The 21,738-nt window shown below is 37.3% G+C and overlaps 2 protein-coding genes across 2 annotated transcripts; one reads left to right on the top strand and one right to left on the bottom strand.

The window, feature by feature from the left end:
* Nucleotides 1–1,354: 1,354 nt before the first annotated feature.
* Nucleotides 1,355–10,221, bottom strand: kng1 (kininogen 1). The gene is made up of 7 exons (XM_081383905.1): nucleotides 9,733–10,221; nucleotides 9,534–9,650; nucleotides 7,415–7,487; nucleotides 5,958–6,130; nucleotides 5,410–5,520; nucleotides 2,059–2,151; nucleotides 1,355–1,934 (listed from the first exon to the last, which is right to left on the bottom strand). The coding sequence occupies exons 1-7, from the start codon at nucleotides 9,928–9,930 to the stop codon at nucleotides 1,617–1,619; spliced, it is 1,083 nt and encodes a 360-aa protein (XP_081240031.1). The 5' UTR covers nucleotides 9,931–10,221; the 3' UTR covers nucleotides 1,355–1,616.
* A 6,669-nt stretch (nucleotides 10,222–16,890) lies between these two features.
* Nucleotides 16,891–21,560, top strand: lamp3 (lysosomal associated membrane protein 3). The gene is made up of 6 exons (XM_081384029.1): nucleotides 16,891–17,010; nucleotides 17,265–17,443; nucleotides 19,551–19,670; nucleotides 19,783–19,855; nucleotides 21,065–21,235; nucleotides 21,321–21,560. The coding sequence occupies exons 1-6, from the start codon at nucleotides 16,950–16,952 to the stop codon at nucleotides 21,458–21,460; spliced, it is 744 nt and encodes a 247-aa protein (XP_081240155.1). The 5' UTR covers nucleotides 16,891–16,949; the 3' UTR covers nucleotides 21,461–21,560.
* Nucleotides 21,561–21,738: the final 178 nt, after the last annotated feature.

The raw sequence follows: 21,738 nt of genomic DNA, 5'->3' as shown, positions 1-21,738 counted from the left end.
ACTGAACAATTAGATCGGCACAATTTTTTGCTGAAGTCGATTACAACACTGAAAAGGCATCTCCACTTTTTAAAGACAAAATTACGCCAATGGTTCACCATGACTTTAATACACAGAAGATCATCTCCGATTAGGTCCAAACATGTTTGAAAATCTGTGGAACACTAAAAAAGAGAACTTTAAAAGAATGTTCATGCTGCTCTTTTCCATACTATGAAAGTAGAGAAAATAAATTAGGATCATATAAGCAGACTGATTAATGCACTGAAGTCATACACACAACAGCTATGAGTTCATCACATTCAGATACGTGTTATATGAGAGGAACCCTGGCATTTGATGTCAACCTTGCCGTGACGTGTCACATTTGTACGGAAGAGAATTAGGGCCAAGCAATAATAAAAATATAAAACAATCTCGAGATTAAAGTCATTATAATGCGAAATTAAACTTGTTAAATTTCGAGAAAAAAAAGTCGAAATACAATCTTGAGAATAAACTCATTAAATATCGAGAATAAAGTCGTTGTGTTTCGAGAAAAAACGTGTTAAATTTCGAGAAAAAAGTCGAAATAATCGTGAGAATAAACTCATAAAATTTCGAGAATAAAACCCTTGTGTTTCGAGAAAAAACTTGTTAAATTTCGAGAAAAGTCGAAATAATCGTGAGAATAAACTCATAAAATTTAGACTTTTTTCTCGAAATTTAACAAGTTTTTTCTCGAAACACAACGACTTTATTCTCGAAATGTAATGAGTTTATTCTCAAGATTGTATTTAGATTTTTCTCTCTCGAAATTTAACGAGTTTAATATCGCATTATAATGACTTTAATCTTGAGGTGGTTTTATTTTTTTATTATTGCTTGGCCCTAATCCTCTTCTGTAAATATGGGTCTGTTTCTAACTAACTTTAATTGTGCTTACTGCTTTTACAACCACACGAGCTTAAAAATAATTGCATTTCAGAACCACCAAACCAACATTCGAGATGCATCCAGCGTTTTTTATGCAATATCCCAATATGCACATACAGTACATATAGGTGGATGGAAGCATAGCTAATACGCTTTAGCTCTTTATTTCCCTCTTGTGCATTTTCTTGTTATTGTGTAAATTAAAGTTATGATTAATAGAGTTTTATAGTGCCTGCATACAAGTGCATACAAGCATGAAGTGGTTTGACCCCTGGAGGAAGTATTTTATCTCACAATTTGGAGAAAAAAGTCAGTATTACAAGATATAAACACGCGATTGTGATGTCAGAACTACGAATTTCTAATGTAATTTAAAAAAAAATGTGAGATAAAGTCGCTGTTACTAGTTGCAGGTTTTTTTTTGCATACAAATCTTCTTGGAAAAAAAAATCCAATTTTATTACGTTGTATAGATAGACAAGCAATAAAAATCATCAAATAGCATATTTGTATATTCCTCTTTATTGTGAAATATGAGACAACTGTGAATTATTCTAATCCACAAATAAAAGACTGACAAAACTCCATAAAACACATTATAAGAATGTTAGTTGCATTTTCTTTCATCCTTGCCTTCTTTTTTATTTTAGATAATCATTTAACCACAGAGCGCATAAAGACAAACAAACACGGACTGCTCATCACATCAAATCCATATCGCTGAGAGCAGTGTCTGCTGTGGCCGGGTCTGTAGTGTTTGGAGCAGCAATGCTGTCAGTGACGGGCTTGAACTCTTTCCAGGGTTTGGTAGGACAGTTCAGCGGTGTGCTTTGGGTTGCACTAATGTGCTCCTTGGATTCCTCTGAGGATTCTTTGGATTTGGGAGTAGGACTCAATGGTTTCATCGTCATGGGAGGAGGAGTCAATGGTTGCATCGGCATGGGACTAGGACTCAATGGGCGCATCGGCATGACCCTAAGTGGAGACCAGCCTGGTGGCCGTTTGAATCTTGTTAACTCCTGAAAGCAAGATGTTGGGCACAAACATTCATTGAAAATCTATCGCAACACTTTATGGGGTGAAAATGATCTATATAATTGAATATATATAATTTATGTGTAAATATATTGATGAGTGGCTCACCCCCATGACAGCTGACTGACATTCAACATGCACTTCTGGGACCTCGTGTCTCCAAGGAGCCACATCCACAGTGGAGTTACACTGCAAAACCTCCTAAACAACAACGGTACGTGTGAGGGTACAAGTGCACATTACAAGTACACTTTCTTTGAAATTGTTTCTATACATGACTATGGAAGTTTGTTTCCACCACAAAATAAATAAAATGATAAACAAAAGGTAAAAGTGAGTTTTTATCTCACAATTCTGACATTGTCATGCAATTGCGAGTTTATCTCACAATTCTGAAAAAATAGTTAGAATTGCGAATTGCAACTTCTTTTCTCGTAATTGTGAGTTTACATCTCACAGATCTGACTTATTTTTTTCAGAATTTCAAGATAAACATAATAGTGAGAAAAAAGTCAAAATTGCAAGACAAACTCTCAATTGCGAGCAAAGCGTCAGAATTGCGAGATATAAACTCACAATTGCAAGAAAAAGTCACAATTGCGAGATATAAACTCACAAGTGCGAGATAAGCATTAGAATTGCGAGAAAAGCACACGAATTTCAATATAAACTCGCAACTGCAAGAAAGTGTCAGAATTGTGAGATATAAACTAGCAATTGCGAGAAAATAATACGTATTGCGATATAAACTAACAATTGCGAGAAACTCAGAATTTCGAGATGTAAACCTACAAATACAATCGCGAGAAAAGCGTCAGAATTGTAAGATATAAACTAGTAATTGCAAGAAAAGCATACGAATTGCAATATAAACTCACAATTGTGAGAAAAGAGTCAGAATTGCGGAATATAAACTCACAATTGTGAGAAAAGTGTCAGAATTGTGAGATATAAACTAGTAATTGAGAGAAAAGCATCAGACTTGCGGAAAATAAACTTGCAATTGAAAGAAAAGCGTCAGAATTGTGAGATGTAAACTAAAAATTGCAAGAAAAGCATCAGAATTGCAAGATATAAACTCACAATTGCGAGAGAAAGTCAGAGTTGGAAGATATAAACTCGCATTTGCGAGAAAAACATCAGAATTTCATTATATAAACTCACAATTGCGAGAAAAGCACCAGAATTGTGAGATATAAACTCACAATTGCAAGAAAAGCACACGAATTGCAATATAAACTCGCAACTGGAAGAAAGTGTCAGAATTGTGAGATATAAACTAACAATTGCGAGAAACTCAGAATTTCGAGATGTAAACCCACAATCGCGAGAAAAGCGTCAGAATTGCAAGATATAAACTAGTAATTGCAAGAAAAGCATACGAATTGCGGAATATAAACTCACAATTGTGAGAAAAGTGTCAGAATTGCGAGATATAAACTAGCAATTGAGAGAAAAGCATCAGACTTGCGGAAAATAAACTTGCAATTGAAAGAAAAGCGTCAGAATTGTGAGATATAAACAAAAAATTGCAAGAAAAGCGTCCGAATTGCAAGATATAAACTCACAATTGCGAGAAAAAGTCAGAGTTGGAAGATATAAACTCGCATTTGCGAGAAAAACATCAGAATTTCATTATATAAACTCACAATTGCGAGAAAAGCACCAGAATTGTGAGATATAAACTCACAATTGCAAGAAAAGCACACGAATTGCAATATAAACTCGCAACTGGAAGAAAGTGTCAGAATTGTGAGATATAAACTAACAATTGCGAGAAACTCAGAATTTCGAGATGTAAACCCACAATCGCGAGAAAAGCGTCAGAATTGCAAGATATAAACTAGTAATTGCAAGAAAAGCATACGAATTGCGGAATATAAACTCACAATTGTGAGAAAAGTGTCAGAATTGCGAGATATAAACTAGCAATTGAGAGAAAAGCATCAGACTTGCGGAAAATAAACTTGCAATTGAAAGAAAAGCGTCAGAATTGTGAGATGTAAACTAAAAATTGCAAGAAAAGCACCAGAATTGCAAGATATAAACTCACAATTGCGAGAGAAAGTCAGAGTTGGAAGATATAAACTCGCATTTGCGAGAAAAACATCAGAATTTCATTATATAAACTCACAATTGCGAGAAAAGCACCAGAATTGTGAGATATAAACTCACAATTGCAAGAAAAGCACACGAATTGCAATATAAACTCGCAACTGGAAGAAAGTGTCAGAATTGTGAGATATAAACTAACAATTGCGAGAAACTCAGAATTTCGAGATGTAAACCCACAATCGCGAGAAAAGCGTCAGAATTGCAAGATATAAACTAGTAATTGCAAGAAAAGCATACGAATTGCGGAATATAAACTCACAATTGTGAGAAAAGTGTCAGAATTGCGAGATATAAACTAGCAATTGAGAGAAAAGCATCAGACTTGCGGAAAATAAACTTGCAATTGAAAGAAAAGCGTCAGAATTGTGAGATATAAACAAAAAATTGCAAGAAAAGCGTCCGAATTGCAAGATATAAACTCACAATTGCGAGAAAAAGTCAGAGTTGGAAGATATAAACTCGCATTTGCGAGAAAAACATCAGAATTTCATTATATAAACTCACAATTGCGAGAAAAGCACCAGAATTGCGAGATATAAACTCACAATTGCGAGAAAAACGTCAGAATTGTGAGATATAAACTCGCAATTGTGAGAAAAGCGCCAGAATTGCGAAATATAAACCAGCAATTTTGAGAAAAGCATCAGAATTGCGAGATATAAACTCGCAATTGCAAGAAAAGCGCCAGAATTGCGAAATATAAACCAGCAATTTTGAGAAAAGCATCAGAATTGCGAGATATAAACTCGCAATTGCAAGAAAAGCGCCAGAATTGCGAAATATAAACCAGCAATTTTGAGAAAAGCATCAGAATTGCGAGATATAAACTAGGAATTGCGAGAGAAAGTCAGAGTTGCGAAATATAAACTAGCAATTGCGAGAAAAACATCAGAATTGTTATATAAACTAAAAGTTAGAATTAATTATTTATTGTTAATTGTCTTTTTAATTTTTCAACTATATTTGAATTATTATTAAGTATATTTTCACAAATTTTTACATAGAACTTTCCTTGAATGGTTCGTAATAACATACATTTATGTATTTAAACATTTTCAACATTCTGTCAGACAAAGAACATCTTTGAGTGTTACTAAAGTGCATTGTGCAATCTCAGACTAAATTAATAGATAATAATGTTTAATATTATAAGTTTGGGGTAAGTTTAAAAAAAATTTTTTTTACAAAATTTTCTTAATAAATTAATACTTTCATTCAGCAAGGATGCATTAAAGACTTTTGTATTGTTATAACGGATTTCTATTTCAAATAAATGAAATTCAAAGAATCTTGAAAAAAAGTATCACGGTTTCCACTAAAATACAAAAGTGGTGTGAATCTTACGGTCTGCTCCTGCAGTGGGTGACACTCCTCGGTAACGAATTTGAATTCCTTCCTGGTGCAGTTGCTCTTCTCAATTTTAAACTGGATTTTGTACCTAAACCCAGCAACCACCTACACATAGAGAAGAACCACAACACCACAACATTAACAACGCAGCCCAATCAACAATAAAATAGCTCAATGGATCAAATGAGGTGATTTTATGCATCTACCCAAAGTCACACCAATTGTGTTGCTACACACTCTTAGAAGAAATGGTTCTAAGTGACTTAAAATTTCTATCCAAAACCTTGGGGTTCTGTCTTCTGGGTTCTGTCTGGCGCTTCATATATAGGGGTTCCCATCATGGGACCATTTTATGGATTTAGTTTTAATTATTAACAACAAGATTAAAACATTTTTCCTCATATTGTACTTTTTTGGCCTAAAGTGTTCTTTAAAATTGAGTCAAGAACCCCAGGGTTCTACACAGAAGCCCATTGAACCTTTTATTCTAGAGCCAAGCTCTACCAGCTGAGCTACAGGATCACGGAAAGAAAAAACTGTACCTGTTTTGTTGCCGAGATAAAGTCCTTAAAGATGTAGAAGTGCATATGATTGACCACACTGTTGGCTTTGGTCAAAGAATGAATGAGCGGTTCTCTCAGTTCTTCCTGATGTAAGTCAATGTTTTCAGGGCAGCCCAGACAATGGGCAACTTTAGAGGAAATAGCCGGCTCAGCTGTCAGAGAATTTTAGGAAAGAGAGAGTAAAATTTAATGTACTCCACCATTAATGAGTGATTTCAATTCCTTTTAAAAAATACTGTTTAATTCATAGTGGAAAAACTACACTACCCAGAATCCTCAACACAGATCCACCAATCAGAGAAGCCAGCGTCGCCATTAAAATGGAAATCACATTTTCAAACTACTGATATAAGTATTGGTAAATGTTTAAATGTTTTATGTAAGGACTACACATAAATAGTTTTATAATATGGCATTTTTTAACCCAATTTCATAATTCGCAGTGCATTATGGGAAGAGTACACAGTCTTGTACATTTGTCTTCTGATTTCTACTGATTAAATACTTTGAATCAGATGCTGTGATGTCCGGGATGAATCTGAGGATAGTTAAGCAAATCTCATTAATCATATTAATCCTCTGGTGCTGTTCGTCCATTTTTGATCGAAACATTTTACGTTTTGTTTTATTTTTTACTTCATCGGAATGGTACAAAACTTGGTAAATGTTTTGGCACTTACTGAACACACACAAAAAAAATCATGGACATGATTCAAAAAGGTTAAATGGTCCTGAAAAACAAAAATAGTCACACTTTTATTGTACGCGGTCAAAATGAGCACTTTGAGACAAATTTCATCTAGTGGAACCATTTGGTACTGCGCACAAACAAAATCCTACTAAAAGCTATTTTTTTTTGAGATATCAACCTCAAATTTGGAACACAACTTGTTCAGATTTATGGTTTTATTTAGAGTAAAACATTTTTTGGGAAATTTATTTCATATAAAAATTGATAACAGTAAATGTAAAATGTAAATTTTTTAAAGTTCACTTTTTCAGACTTTTTTCACTTCAGCAATAATCTGACAAGTGTCGTCTGTAAAAAGGGACCAAACTTCCGCCTGCGCTTCAAAGCATTCAAGATTTATGACAGTTAAAATTGGAAATTTCATTTTCAGGTTTATGCTAAAAAAAGTGAATAAATGGATTATAACTACTGCATAAATATAATTTAGTACCATAAAATCCCCTCAAAATATTAAATAAAAAACATTATTGAAATAAAATATAGTACAATCATTTCATTGAGAAAAAAAAAAAAGGTAATTTTTGACCGACACAAGAACAGCACCAGAGTTGTTTTGCGTTTAAGGCATAAAAGTGCTATTAATTCCTTTAAATATGGAAAAATGTGTCATTTGCTGTAAAGTAAAAAAGAAATGAGACATGAGATATTATTATAACATTCAGCTGGCAGCCATAATACAACATACCTGAACAGTCATGCACCAGTAACTCTCGACCTGCTTCTGTAAACAGGACTTTTGCATGACAGATTCTGAGTGCCTGAGGAACCACAAAATGTACGTTACCCCAAAACAAGAAAGACAGTTATTTCAGTAATAAGAAGCCATGCTATAATGTAGGGGTGTAGCGGTACATGTATTCGTCCACAGTACGGACGTCACGGTTCAGTGCATACAGTGCAACACAGGAAATCTCGCAAAGTCTCGCGAGACCTCAGAATAAGCATGGCGGACGATATGCAGGAAGAAATTGCGATGATAGTGTTTGGAATGATTTTGTTGTTGGAACAACAATACTTGTTGGAATTATCAACAAGCTGATCCTCCATTTCTGTTGTCCACCTCCATATCACTTTGTGCTGCGCCATGACTGCGTTTGTTAAGCTTTCGTCTTCCATCATCTCGCTTTCTGATTGGATATTGTTTCGTTTTACGTGATAATCTCCAGAGCGTGCACACGTGTTTGTCCTCGGGGTTCTCCCCACACATCAGGAATTCTGATCGTAAATTTTCAACATGTTGAATATTTACGATTCGCGATCGGGGCGGCTCCGACGTTCTTCCGAGCAGGTTCGGACACTCTTAACACACCTCACACCAAGGGAAAAATCTGATAAAATAATCTGTAGAACCATCAAGATAATCAGGACATAGCTAGGATTGTCGGAAGAGGGGAAATCGGCCCAAACTCAGCCCGATTATCTTTTGGTGTGTACCCAGCATTAGGTGTCATGATCACCAGCTGGAGTGCCTTCGATGGCCACCAGAGGGCACTCTGACTCAACCCCCGGACAATCACCACATTATCATGGACTATATTCCCCATAATCCTTTGCCCAGACTAATCAGCCATGATAACATCCGCCTGTGTGACTCATTAGCTCATTATCTCACCCCATAATAGCCTGGTTATCTCAGTCATTCATGGCGAAGTCTTGCCTAGTGTTACTCTGCATTTATGAGCATTCTCTGGTTTCATGTTTCTAGGTTCTTTGATTTTTGCCTGTTTCTTGGATTCCCCTTTTGCCTGTTTGTTTGTTTGGACTGCCTTCCTGCGCTTGACCCTTTGCCTGTGTTTGGATTACGGTTCTGGATTACTCAATAAAAGCTGCGTTTGGATCTCAACCTTTGTTTCTCAGAGTAGTTCGTAACAGTAGGCTACACACAACACGTTATTCAAACCAACTATTCCTTAATAGGGATCCACCGATATGAACATTTTGGCCGATTCCGATAATTCTTTATGTTTGAAAGCTGATAACCGATATATTGGCCGATAAATCTAAATCCAAATTTTTATGATGTTCACATTATAATTTTATGCGGCCTATATGACAGACTTGCGCTTATGTCGGCCGATGCCGATATGGTGGCCGATATATTGTGCATCCCTATTCCTTTTTGAGGATTGTGTCTTCAAGCTCGCTTTCATCTTGTAGCCGATGAGTATAAACAAAACTAATCCAACTTGCAAGGAAAACTCTTTATGTAGAAATTAATGTTAAAAAAAGTCAATTTAATAATAATTTTGCGGGAGCTGCAGGGGAGTGCGACCATAGCTCACTAGCGCCCCTATGCATCCCTAATCATTAATCAGGAATCTGGAGGGAATTGGCAAGAGTGCGTTCTGTTTATCGCTTAGTGCTTACTACACTATAGGAGGCTGTAATGTACCAACTACCTCAGGGGACTAAATGCTGCTAGGTGGTACAAACTGTAATTTGCACTACTGTCTGTTCAAAATAATAATAAAAAGTAACCTAGCATTGGGGATTTGTTGCTTTTTCCTGTAACTCGTATCGAACCATTACACCAAAACCATGGTTCGTACCGAACCAGGACTTCTGTGTACCGTTACACCCCTAATATAATGTGACTAGGGTCATGGATAAAGGCTGTTGTCAGGCTAGATTATTGATCGTGACTGGTCAATAGTGCCATTGTGCAATCAAAATGTTGTATAGTTAATTCTAACCTGCATAATTGATATTCTTTAGATTTCTTGCATAGCTTGTTTCTAAATGCTGGGGTTTATTTTGCGATAATGAATGTGCATGTTCACGTAGATAACTTGGTCAGATCTTACCGCATCTACTCGCTGCAGGTAGTCGCACTGATGCCAGAGCTTGTCTCCTCCCGCGGGACAGTCGCTCTCTCTGCTTGTGAAGCGCACAAACAGAACGTCCCCCAATTCACTCTGAGCCTGTGTGAAATTACAGCATTGTACTTAAGGAAGTTGTGTAGATCTGCAAAATATTGTTGAATGCAAAGAGCAAAACTCCTACCTTTGTAGCCTCCAGGATTTCATAGAGAGCCAGTTTTGCGCCTTCGGTTAATATCTCGTTATGTTTGGAGAGAGTTAAATTGACAACATCTTCCACACGTTTATCGTCACACGGGATGCTAGTGTCAGTTTGTCCATGTCCCAAAGAACAGTAAAGCCAAGCTAAAGCAAAAATCACCAAGATCTTGTCCCGCATCATGGTGTCATGAATGTCTCTGCTCGTCTGGAAACCACTGAAAGTGTTCAGAAATGTTCCCACTGGACTCTATCCGCCCCTGTAATGATTTACTCAATGCTTTATCGCTCAATTCTGTCTCTATCTCCACCTGTCCAAATATGGTGAGCTGGTATTCAGCAGCTGTAATGCAAATGTTTACTCATTTGAGACGCTCTCGACAACACGCAGAATTCCCTGAATCACTAGTCCAACTCCAAAGCAATGATAAGAGACCTTCACAGAGACCTATACATGATGGTGCACAATTTGACTTCAGTTCCCAGTTTTAACATTTTATTATGGTGGACAATCTGTTCCAAAAAAAAAAAAATCAATCCATGTGCTCTGGACACACAAACATTAGCTGTCAAGCCAATAGAAAGTTGTTTGTTTGCAAGTCGCCCTGTTTGCTTACAAAGAGATTATTGATTATACAGGTTTTTGGATATATTTTACGTATTTATCTCAAGTATTCATATTATCGTGAGTTACACAATAAAATAAAAAAGAATGACAGAAAAATGTCCACAACAGAAACAAACACGCAGCATTAACCAGTGGAAAGCAAAGTTGCGCTAAGCAAATTGACAAAAGTAGCTGTGTGTATTTAAGGGAATACTTTGTCCCCTCTACCTTTGACCTGTGCTGTGTGTTTTCCTCTCATGAAATTAAAGAAATGATCTCACATCGAATTCAGTCTCTACAGAGCTGCTTGTTGAATGTACTTAAGATAATTTACTAATAACTAGATCATTTATTAAAATATATTTTTTTAAATTTGGTTAAAATGCTACAGTAATGTTAATTGTTCATTTACTTTACATTACCATACATATTAAATATGTATATAATAATTGTTAAAATTGTTTTTCTATGTAAAAAAGCATGACCTTCATTTACAGTGAAAAACAGTAACAGGATGTTCTCAGAATTTTATGTGATGCATTACATTTAGTTATATTTTAATAGTTATATTTCTTTTACTTTTGTTTTTAGTTATGTGCTCATTAATACACAAACGAAACCTATATCATATGCCTATGTCTGCTGTATAGTAGTTTTTTGCTGTAAGTGTTTGTCCTTTATCTGTTTTGCTCACCTTGAAGCGTATCACTCAAAATGGCAGCCAAGCAGAAATCAGCACTCAGTGAGGAATACTTAGCATAATACCCTAAATTATGAAACATATCCCTTAAAAATGATGCCCACAGGTTGTCTTTAAGGATTTTTTCAGAGGAATTCTCATTGTGTGGGATCGTAGTTGATCAGTATAGACCAGGTTCGAAGCCCACGGGATTCTCGGATTAATTGAAAAGTTTAACCATCATAGAGTGAACGTATTTTAGGACCTGTCAGTTTAAACATTAATGTGATTTTAAACCTTTTAAACCATTCAAGACGCGAAAGAGAACTCAATTTGTAACTTGAGCACTGTATATTTATAATTAATTATAACAAGCGGCAGTGCTTGCAGGTTCACCACCTGGTCCCGGAAGGGAGTGGCAGGAACCTTGGGCACATATCCAGGCCAGGGTCTCAGAATAACGTGAGAGTTGGCCGGGCCGAATTCCAGGCACGATTCGTCCCCCGAAAATGCATGCAGGTCCCCTAACCTCTTAATGGAGGCTAATGCAACCAGGAGTACTGTCTTCCAATACAGCATTTTTAACTCCGCTTACTGCAAGGACTCGAAGGGTGGTCTCTGCAGTGCTGTAAACACCAAAGACAAATTGAGTGAGGGCGAGGATAATTTAGTCTTCTCGCCCCCCTCAGGAACCTTCGTGATGTGCGAATAGCACATGTGCAGCGATAGTGGCAACATAGTACACTTTGAGGGTGGATGGAGACAGCCTTTGCCCCAACCCATCTTGCAGGAAGGAAAGCACTGCTCTGATCGAGCAAGTTTGGGGGTTCTCCTGGTGAGAAGAACACCATTCAACAAACAGGTTCCAATTCAGGTTCAGCCTCGTAGAGGGGAATGATGGTGTCTACCACCGCCTGGGGTAGGTCACCTAGAACCTCCGCGTCCCGTCCAGTGACCAGACATGGAGTGTCCAGAGGTCTGGAGGCGGGTGCCATAGAGTGCCCTGTCTCTGAGAAAGCAGGTCCTTTCTCAGAGGAATGGGCCAAGGTGGGGCTGTCACGAGGAGCATGAGTTCTGGGAACCAGGTCTGGTTGGGCCATTAAGGCGTAACTAGCAAGACCTACTCCTCGTACTCCCTGACCTGACAGTGTTTGTGTGAGAAGGCTCACTGGGGAAAACGAATACTTGCGTAGGCCCCGGGGGCCAGCTGTGTGCCAGCGCATTCATGCCAAAGGAGCCCTCGGTCAGGGAATAAAACAACTGGCAGTGAGATGTGTCCGGCGTGGGAAAAAGATCTACCTGTGCGGTCCCGAAGCGCCTCCAATTCAGCTGGACCACCTGGGGATGGAGTCTCCATTCTCCCGGAAGCACTGGCTGCTGTGAGAGCTCGTCGGTTGGGCGGTTGAGCAGGCCGGGGATATAAGTGGCACGAAGCGACCTCAGATGCATCTGAATCCATAGGAGAAGATGGCGGGCGAGTTGTGACATGCGGCGGGAGCGTAGACCACCCTGATGGTTGATGTACGCAGTAAACGCAGTGTTGTCCTTACGGACCACTACATGCTTGCCTCGTAGCGGCCCCTTGAGGCGGCTCAGATTAAGGTGTACTGCTAGCAACTCGAGGCAGTTGATGTGCCACTGCAGTTGAGGCCCCGCCCACAGACCCCAGACTGCATGCCCGTTGTACGTGGCCCCCCAGCCGGTGGCAGAGGCATCCGTGAAGACTACAGCATGCCTGGACACTTGTTCTAGGGGAACACCTGTCCGTAGAAACGAAGGGTATGACCAAGGGCTGAAGGTTTGGCGGCAGTACAGGGTGATACAAATCCGGTACAAGCCGGGCTGCCATGCCCATCTCAGGACTCGGCCTGCGATCCGTCACAGCAGCTGCGGATGCCATATGCTCTTAGAGCCTCTGAAAGTGTTTCAGTGGGGCCACTGCTCTGTGTTTGAACTAATTCGAGCAGTTCAACACCGACTGAACACGTGCCTCTGTGAGGCGTGCTGTTAGGCTGACCGATTCCAACTCCATACCAAGAAAAGAGATCCTTTGCGCGGGGGCGAGTTTGCTCTTCTCTTCTCCCAGTTGACCCGAAGCCCTAACCGAAGCCTAACACTCCCCTACAAAATCACCCCAATCATTCTAGAAGGATTAATTCTTTCCAAGCAGAGTTATTCAATCATCTGGTGAAATTGCTTTCGTATTGCAATTTATTGCTGAAAAACAAAACATTGCAATGTCAGTTTTCTTTCAATATTGTGAAACCCTAGCATAAATGCCTTTCTTAATATCATTAATTCATCTTTGTCATTAGGATACGTACCAAAAAGGTTTAAGCTGGCTATGATTAAACCGCTTGTTAAAAACACACAACTTGATCCTACAGAATTAGTCAATTACAGGCCGATCTCGAATCTACCCTTTCTGTCAAAGATGTTAGAAAAAGCAGTGTCTTCACAACTGTGTTCCTTTCTTGAAAGAAATGATATCTGCAAGGATTTCCAGTCAGGATTTAGACCGTACCATAGTACTGAGACTGCCCTCATTAGAGTCACAAATGATTTGCTCTTATCATCCGATCGTGGTTGTATCTCTCTATTAGTGTTACTCGATCTTAGTGCTGCATTTGATACTATCGACCACAACATTCTTTTAAATAGACTCGAACGTTATGTTGGCATTAGTGGAATTGCACTAGCATGGTTTAAATCATACTTATCTGACCGATATCAGTTTGTAGCAGTAAATGAAGAGATGTCTTATCGATCACAAGTTCAGTATGGCGTACCACAAGGCTCAGTACTAGAACTGTTGCTGTTCACTCTGTACATGCTACCATTAGGAGATATCATTAGGAAGCATGGCATTAGTTTTCACTGTTGATACTCTTTATTCTCACTTAATGCCGACGATACTCAGCTGTATATTTCTTCACACCCTGACGAAACTTACCAATTCACAAAATTAACGGAATGCATATCTGATATAAAAAACTGGATGACTAGTAATTTTCTACTACTAAATTCTGAAAAAAACAGAGATTCTAATTATTGGACAAAAAACTTCCTCACGTAATGATCTAGAATACTGTCTAACACTTGACGGCTGCTCTATCGAGTCTTCGTCGTCGGTTAGGAAGCTGAGTGTGCTCTTTGATACCAATCTTTCATTTGAAAGTCACGTGTCTAGTATCTGTTAAACCGCATTTTTCCATCTTAAAAATATATCTAAATTACGCCATATGCTCTCATTGACAAATGCGGAACAATTAGTTCATGCGTTCATGACCTCAAGGCTAGATTATTGTAATGCTCTACTGGGTGGTTGCCCTGCACGCTTAATAAACAAACTACAGCTGGTCCAAAACGCAGCAGCTCGAGTTCTTACTAGAACCAGGAAGTATGACCATATTAGCCCGGTTCTGTCAACACTGCACTGGCTCCCTATTAAACATCGCATCAATTTTAAAATATTGCTGATTACTTAAAGCACTTAATGGTTTAGCTCCGCAGTACTTGAGCGAGCTCTTAACGCATTATAGTCCTTCACGTCTATTGCGATCTCAAAATTCCGGCCAGTTGATAATACCTAGAATATCAAAATCAACTGCTGGCGGTAGATCCTTTTCCTATTTAGCACCAAAACTTTGGAACAGTCTTCCTAACATTGTCCGGGAAGCAGACACACTCTGTCAGTTCAAAGCTAGATTAAAGACACATCTCTTTGACCTAGCATTCACATAATACATTATAGACTTCTATAATTCAATGTTAGGCTGCATAGATTAGGTCAGCCGGAACCGGGAACACTTCCCAAAAATTCTGATGTACTCGTTACATCATAAGAGGAATGGCGTCTACGCTAATATTAGTCTCTCTGTTTATCCTGAGGTTTACCGCAGTCCGCCGGATCCAGGCCGTATCCAGATCTGATGAAGGACCTCCGCCTGGACCCATCCATGATGCATCCCTGAAGTGTCAGCCAGTCCCTCCCGTTTACTGAAGTCAGCCGGATCCCGGCCGTATCCACGTCCGATGGAGGACCTGCGCCTGGACCCATCCATGATGCATCCCTGAAGTGCCAGTCCTGTGAAGGCCTCATCGACACGACAGCCATCGGCACTGATCCTCAACAAACTCGTCTCCATACCGGCGTGATGACTGGATAAATATTGTGAATGTTCTGATCCAATCTGACTTCTGACCTGTAATGCTTTCTGGATCATAATCATACACTGTTCGCTCGTTGGCCAGAGGAGAACTGAGTGACTGAGCCTGGTTTCTCCCAAGGTTTATTTCTCCATTCTGTCACTGATGGAGTTTTGGTTCCTTGCCACTGTTGCCTTGGCTTTTGGCTTGCTTAGTTAGGGACATTCAATATTCAACAACATTATTGATCTGCCTTACTTAAGGTGGACGATGACACAATTTTCTACAAACTTTGTTGTATTATTTTCATGTTATCAATGTAAAGCTGCTTTGATACAATCTGTATTGTAAAAAACGCTGTATAAATAAAGGTGACTTGACTTGACATAAAAGCAAGTGGTTAAAAAGTTTAAACCATGCATTTTTGGCATCAAAAAGACTACCTGCATTCAGTAAGTTTTTAATTTTACAAACAATATTTTGTGTTAGTACATTGCACCCCCCCCAAAAAAAATTTATTCTAAACTTTTCTTTCAGAAATTGAAAAGGTTTTTGAATGATTTGCATATATAATGTATTTTTTAGTAATAAACTAGTTAACATCATAAATAGTGAAAATAGTTTCACATCATTCATCCATAAATGTAGTAATTACTGGTAAGATAATGTCATCCACATTTTTCAAAATTATGCTACAACAAGGATTGCACCTTCTCATTTTCAGTATTTTCTAAAATGTTTAAAATAAAATAAAAAACACAAGAAACTTGAACACACAAAAGACAAAAAAAAAAAAAAGGAAAAAAAAAGAGAGCAGCCAAAACTAAAGTCAGAAGGGAAGTAAAAAAGTGAACAAAGCACATAAAGTGTGAACAGACGAGTCTGGTCAATCTGCTCATCGTTCACACAAAATTCAAAAATGACAAAACATTTGTATCTCCAGTGTTTAAGAAATGTTCTTATTTTGTCAGGGTTTTTCAATTAACTGCAGATAAACATGCATAGTTGAACACAGTTAAAGGAATACTTCACCCCCCCCCACAATTTTTTTTAAAAATGTAATTATTTAATCAGTAACCAGACCCCATTGGACCCCATTGACTTCCATTGTATATATTTTTTTCTTCTATGAAAGTCAGTGAGGACCAGCAACTGTCTAGTTACTGACGTTCTTCAAAACATCGTCTTTTGTGTTCAACAGGAGAAAGAAACCTGAGGCTGAGTAAATGATGACAACATTTTTGGGTGAACTATCCTTTTAATAAAGTTGTTGTTAGTTGTGATGACGATGTTGTGGAAGTTTTTAAATGCTCACATACAGTCAACCTATTTAAAGAAAAGTTTTTGGTAACTGAATGGAAAACAACTCAATATTGAATAGTCTTTAGGAAATGTGAATGGTGCTTGCTGTGACATTGAACCATTTGAGGCATTAAATGCATTTTTCTCCAACAAAAAAGCACGAGTGACACTATTTTCTCCTAAATTTTGGTTTTGTCTCCAAAATTGGCACCAGTAATGTCCAGACCCGACTCTACAACCGTGCCACTGCCTTTCGTCGCAAAGATGTCTAGGTTTCCCAAAACTCAAATTAAAAAATAAAACTACAAGTCATTACTCATATCATTACTTGGTGTACTAATTGTGGGCTTGGCTAAAATGCTTCCTGGTGTCAGTATTGCTGACAGCATTGAGGCTTAAGGGTCGTCCTTCACAACCACAGTGGCATTAGTTTAACGCTCTGCTACCCAACAACCTCGTTCTCAACATGACTCGCACGGGTCGACCCATCGCTCTGTTTCTCATGCTGTCTTCCCTGCACTGGCTTGGTGAGTGGATTTGCCTTTTCATTTGAATCAAATTATTTCACAAACTTGTAATTTACAAAGAGAAATTCAACTTTTAGAAAGCAAGCCGTAGACTAATTGTTCAGAAGCACAAAGCAACACATTTAACAGCATCCGTAGTTGCTTGTGATACCTCATGTTGGTTAACACTTCCTCGCGAGTGGTGCTTTCTGAAGCCCCCCGTTGCAATGTGCTAACAGGAAATTCTCTAGCCTCAAACTCTATTGCCCTTTCAGACTCCGCAGCTTCCAGTGATGAAGTTCATGCAATCAACAGTAGAGGTGTTCCCAAGAGACCCGTCCTGCAGCCCAAAGAAACTGTCCCGCCTCAGGTCACCTACACCCTCAAGAACCCTAAAGGACAAGTGTGTGTGCGGGCCAGTTTGGGAGCGCAGTATGTGGTGAGAGAGAACAAAGTAAGCTTGTTATGCCCTCAGCACTTTTATTCCACCTCTCAGCATATTCCTTCTAGAGGTGAGAACTCACTTTGGTTTAACACTAGCATCTGCAACGGCTCACTGTCAGAAAGCTATGTGTGCAGAAATGATACAAAGGGTTTTGGGTACAAAAGCTTTGAACTGGGACAGTTTCTTTAAGAGTCCAACTTTTGGAGCTTAACGTATGAATATGCACCATTTGGGAGTAATAAAGCAACAATATATTCTATTATATATACAGTAGTCAACATTTGAAGTGCACGGATCAAAAGTTTCATCAAAGTTATACATGAATTTTGAACAATACCCGTTCTTGTCTTAGGACAACTTTGAACTTTGTTGATCCACTTCAAATGTTGACTATAAGTACATTGATAAAAATGATTTTGTGGTGAAGTAAATACTGAAAAAAGTTGAATGAAAAAGTTAGTTAAGGCAAGAATTAAAAAAACTAATTCTATATTAGTACTTAATTCAGGCTTGTAGAAATGAAAGCAAAAGTTAATGTCAGCGTTATAAAATTAAGTAAATTTATTCAACTTTTCTGATACTGGGTTTCCCATTATGCACTGGGCCTTGAGTAATTAATGAGGTTGATTTTTCACTGTTTTCCAGCAGTATTTACACTGTTTCATCATTGCTTTTGTTGTTAGGATTAGTGACTTGCCATTCTGTGACAATTGGAGTTAATTTTCTACTTAAAATGACACATTCAAACACAAAAACGAACCATAAAATGTTACCGTCATTGTCTACCAAGTATTGAGGTCTCTGAGTTCACATATTGACTAACTTCTGATATGTAGATATGGTGTCTCACACAATATCTATTGTATTTATTACTTAGATTTTTCTAAGTAAAGCTTAACTTATAAGTAGAGTTTACTTAATTCCATATGTGAAATTTACTTTAAAAATATGTGTGCAAAAACTTGCCAAATAAATATTAAGTAAATTTACTAATTGTTTTCAGTGTATATATATATATTACAAGTTAATATACTTTAAATGTACTAAATTCCATCATCTTTACAAATTACAAGTTATTATTGAAGTATACTACTTAAGATGTATTTAAGTGGGTCAAAAACACTCCAAAGTTCAGCTAATTACATATAATATCAATTTAAACTGTAATACATTTTAATTTAACTTTACTTTCAGATCACACTTAAGTATATTATTTTAAAGTATATATTTTTGTGTAATAGTTACTGTGCTAAAGTGTACTTCTTTTTCATGAGAGATACCTTTCAAATGAATTGAATTTTGGGATATTGTTAATCAACTTAAAAATAATTGCTAATTATTAATATACTATTAAGTTATAAGGTAAATGTATTAATATGCGCCATTTGGGAGTAGCATTTGGGGGTAAAGCAATTTACTAATTGTTTTCAGTATATATATATATATATATATATATATATATATATATATATATATATATATATTTTACAAGAAATGTACTAAATTCCAGATTCATCATTACAAATTACAAGTTTTAAGTGTATTACTTAAGATACTTAAGTGGGTCAAAAACACTAAAGTTCAGCTGATTACATTTAATATAAATTATACATAATATATAATAAATTTTAATTTAACTTTACTCTTAGTTCACACTTATTTATACTCAAAGTATATTATTTGTGTAATAATTACTGATTTTAAAAGTGTGCTAAAAGTGTACTTTTTCACAAGAGATACATTTCAAATGAACTGAACTTTGGGATATTATTAATCATCTTATACATTTATTTACTTCCAGTTGTATATCGTGTTTGTTCGAGTATCTGCCAGGTTTGGGGTCAGCCAGTTTCAGCCAAATTCACTATTATTTTTTTTACCAAGTTTTCAACCAATATATTTTTCACTATGTTGATGCATTCAGTAAACTCAAAGGGCTGAATGTTAAAAATATAACGTTCTGCTGCTGCAAATTCTGCAAAATCGACTCCCTCCAGTCAGTCAAACCCAATTTGTGTGTCTTGCTCTTTACATCCCAATGGTTTTGATATTGTTCATTTAGTAGGATATTTGATTTCCAGCCTCCATTAGTCACATTGCTTAACTTGTATTCCAGAAAAAGTACTATTTCAACCTGGATCCCGGCTCGACACAAGCCTCGGGATACTGTAGCGACAAAAAGACTCTTCTCTCATTGGATTTTGCTGGTGGAAATCTGCAGTTCATTTTCATGAAGGTACCTACAGTATTATCTGTTTGCATTTATGACACGTTTCTCTTGAGGTTAAATATGCGCACAACATCTAGCCTTGATCCACATGCAATTCAGTATTTCGCCACACTTGCAGGAAGGCGATGTCTCCTATGTGAAGACCATCAAAGGTCTTCTGGTGCCTACGCCTCCTTGTAAAGAGTGCCAGAGTAAGTATAAATCTGATATCACTGATAGAAAACATCAGGAACCCTGTGATATACTGCCATTTACACAACACTGTTCTCCAGTTAAAAACAGAAAACTTTTTATTAGTGCTCCTTTATGTGCGCTTAATCATTAAGCATACAATATTTATATTCATAACACGGGAATGTTTAAATGACAACAATGTACTAAAAATGGAAATGTTTTTCCTTTGCGTTTTTCGCAGACAGACGAAAATGTTGTCAAAATGATCCCCATTCACACGGATCTATGAAAATGACTAAAAACGCTGTATTTTTCATGCCAGGCCAGTAGGTGGCGACATCACTTTGTAAAGAAACACTATAGACTGAACACGTAATACACATGCGCATGACGGCAGCATTTTTACAGATTCATGTTTTTTTTGTAGTTTACACGGAGACGATAACGGTATCGTTTTCAAAAGTTTGTGTTTTCAGGCCCCGAAACACCGATGTTGTGTAAATGAACGACCAAAACACATATAAAAAGTTTTTACGCTTTTAGTTGAAAACAGTGTTGTGTAAACGGACCCTAAGAGTGAATGTTACAAAAACATGTCAGTTCATATTTCAAATCAAAATTGCATGATATAAAGTCGCAGTTGCGAGAAAAAAAGTCAGAATTCTGACTTTATAACACGCAATTGCGACTTTATTTCACGCAATTCTTGCAAATGTAAACTCGCAATTATGAGATAAAAAGTCGCAATTATCTTTTAAAATGTTTTATTTTGTGGCGGAAACAAGCTTCCATATATTTCACACCCAAACCAACCACAAAAAAAATTAATAATAATATTTTATATTTTATATATATATATATATATATATATATATAAATATATATTTTTTTATATATATATTGATTCATCTTCCACTCGGTTGAGTAAAAAAAAAATTATTTTTTTTTTTTTTTGGGGGGGGGGGGTATGTTTTAGAACATATATTTATACACTTATACACAAAATAAGAATTTGGTAAAAAAAAAAAAAAATGAAATCTTATTTTTCATGAAAATGTCACAGTGTAAAAAATCATAAGGTGCCTCATTTCTTTTTTTTTATTTTGGGGTTAAATGTGACAAGATCATTCTTGTCAGTTTCCATAAGATTAATCATTGTTGCCTTAGGAGAATTTTCATAAACTATGAGCTGATTACTACTTTTTTTACCACCATTTAATCCACAGATAAAACCTACATTGGAATCGTGGATCATGAGAAGCTCTTCTCAGCCAAAACTGGCCTAAGCTTCCAGTGCAAGTCTGAGACGATTGAGAAGCTGTCCAGCACCCTCACGCTCAAACTGGTGCCGCTGCAGATCCAAGGCTTTGGCCTCACCAGTGGAGAGTTCGGGAAAGGTCAATATAATTCACATTTAAATCAAACGTGATCTATCAACCTGTTTGCCCAAGAATAAGAGGTTTTATCATGACTTAATTTCAGAGGTTGAGTGCTGGGCGGATTACAACAAACGGATGATCCCGATTATTCTGGGGGCCGTCGCTGCAGCCATTTGCCTGATCGCAATCCTGACGTATGTGCTGGTGCGAGAGCAACGGGGCCGAGGCTACGAGCAGATCTAGATGTGGAGATGAATCAAGAGATTTCATTGTTTTATAGTGTGTGGATATTGCTTTACAGTTTGAAATGATCTCAGTAAACAATTAAAATACGAGTGACACGAACTGCTGTTGTCAATGTGTTCATTGTAATGCAGGTCGCTTTTTCATTCTGATGCCTGAAGATTTTGGCCCATATCAAAATGCAGGTATTATGTGAATATAAAATACTTTTTGTAAAATGCCATGTGAAAAAAAAAAAAAAATGCAGATTTTCTTCAGTAAGAAAATTGATGCTTAAT

This window comes from Scardinius erythrophthalmus, assembly GCF_964197995.2.
Source record: "Scardinius erythrophthalmus genome assembly, chromosome: 14".
Lineage (NCBI taxonomy): Eukaryota > Metazoa > Chordata > Actinopteri > Cypriniformes > Leuciscidae > Scardinius > Scardinius erythrophthalmus.
This window is presented reverse-complemented; position numbering and strand designations above follow the sequence as displayed.

What these genes read in the sequence shown, in the direction of transcription:
- kng1 (XM_081383905.1), bottom strand. Translation starts at nt 9,930, where the DNA reads ATGATGCGGGACAAGATCTTGGTGATTTTTGCTTTAGCTTGGCTTTAC. An exon ending in ACCTGCAGCGAGTAGATGCG is followed by an intron (nt 7,488 to 9,533) that starts GTAAGATCTGAC and finishes GTGGTTCCTCAG; the next exon opens with GCACTCAGAATCTGTCATGC. An exon ending in ACCCACTGCAGGAGCAGACC is followed by an intron (nt 2,152 to 5,409) that starts GTAAGATTCACA and finishes GTTGTTGTTTAG; the next exon opens with GAGGTTTTGCAGTGTAACTC.
- lamp3 (XM_081384029.1), top strand. Translation starts at nt 16,950, where the DNA reads ATGACTCGCACGGGTCGACCCATCGCTCTGTTTCTCATGCTGTCTTCC. An exon ending in ATGTGGTGAGAGAGAACAAA is followed by an intron (nt 17,444 to 19,550) that starts GTAAGCTTGTTA and finishes CTTGTATTCCAG; the next exon opens with AAAAAGTACTATTTCAACCT. An exon ending in TGCAGTTCATTTTCATGAAG is followed by an intron (nt 19,671 to 19,782) that starts GTACCTACAGTA and finishes CCACACTTGCAG; the next exon opens with GAAGGCGATGTCTCCTATGT.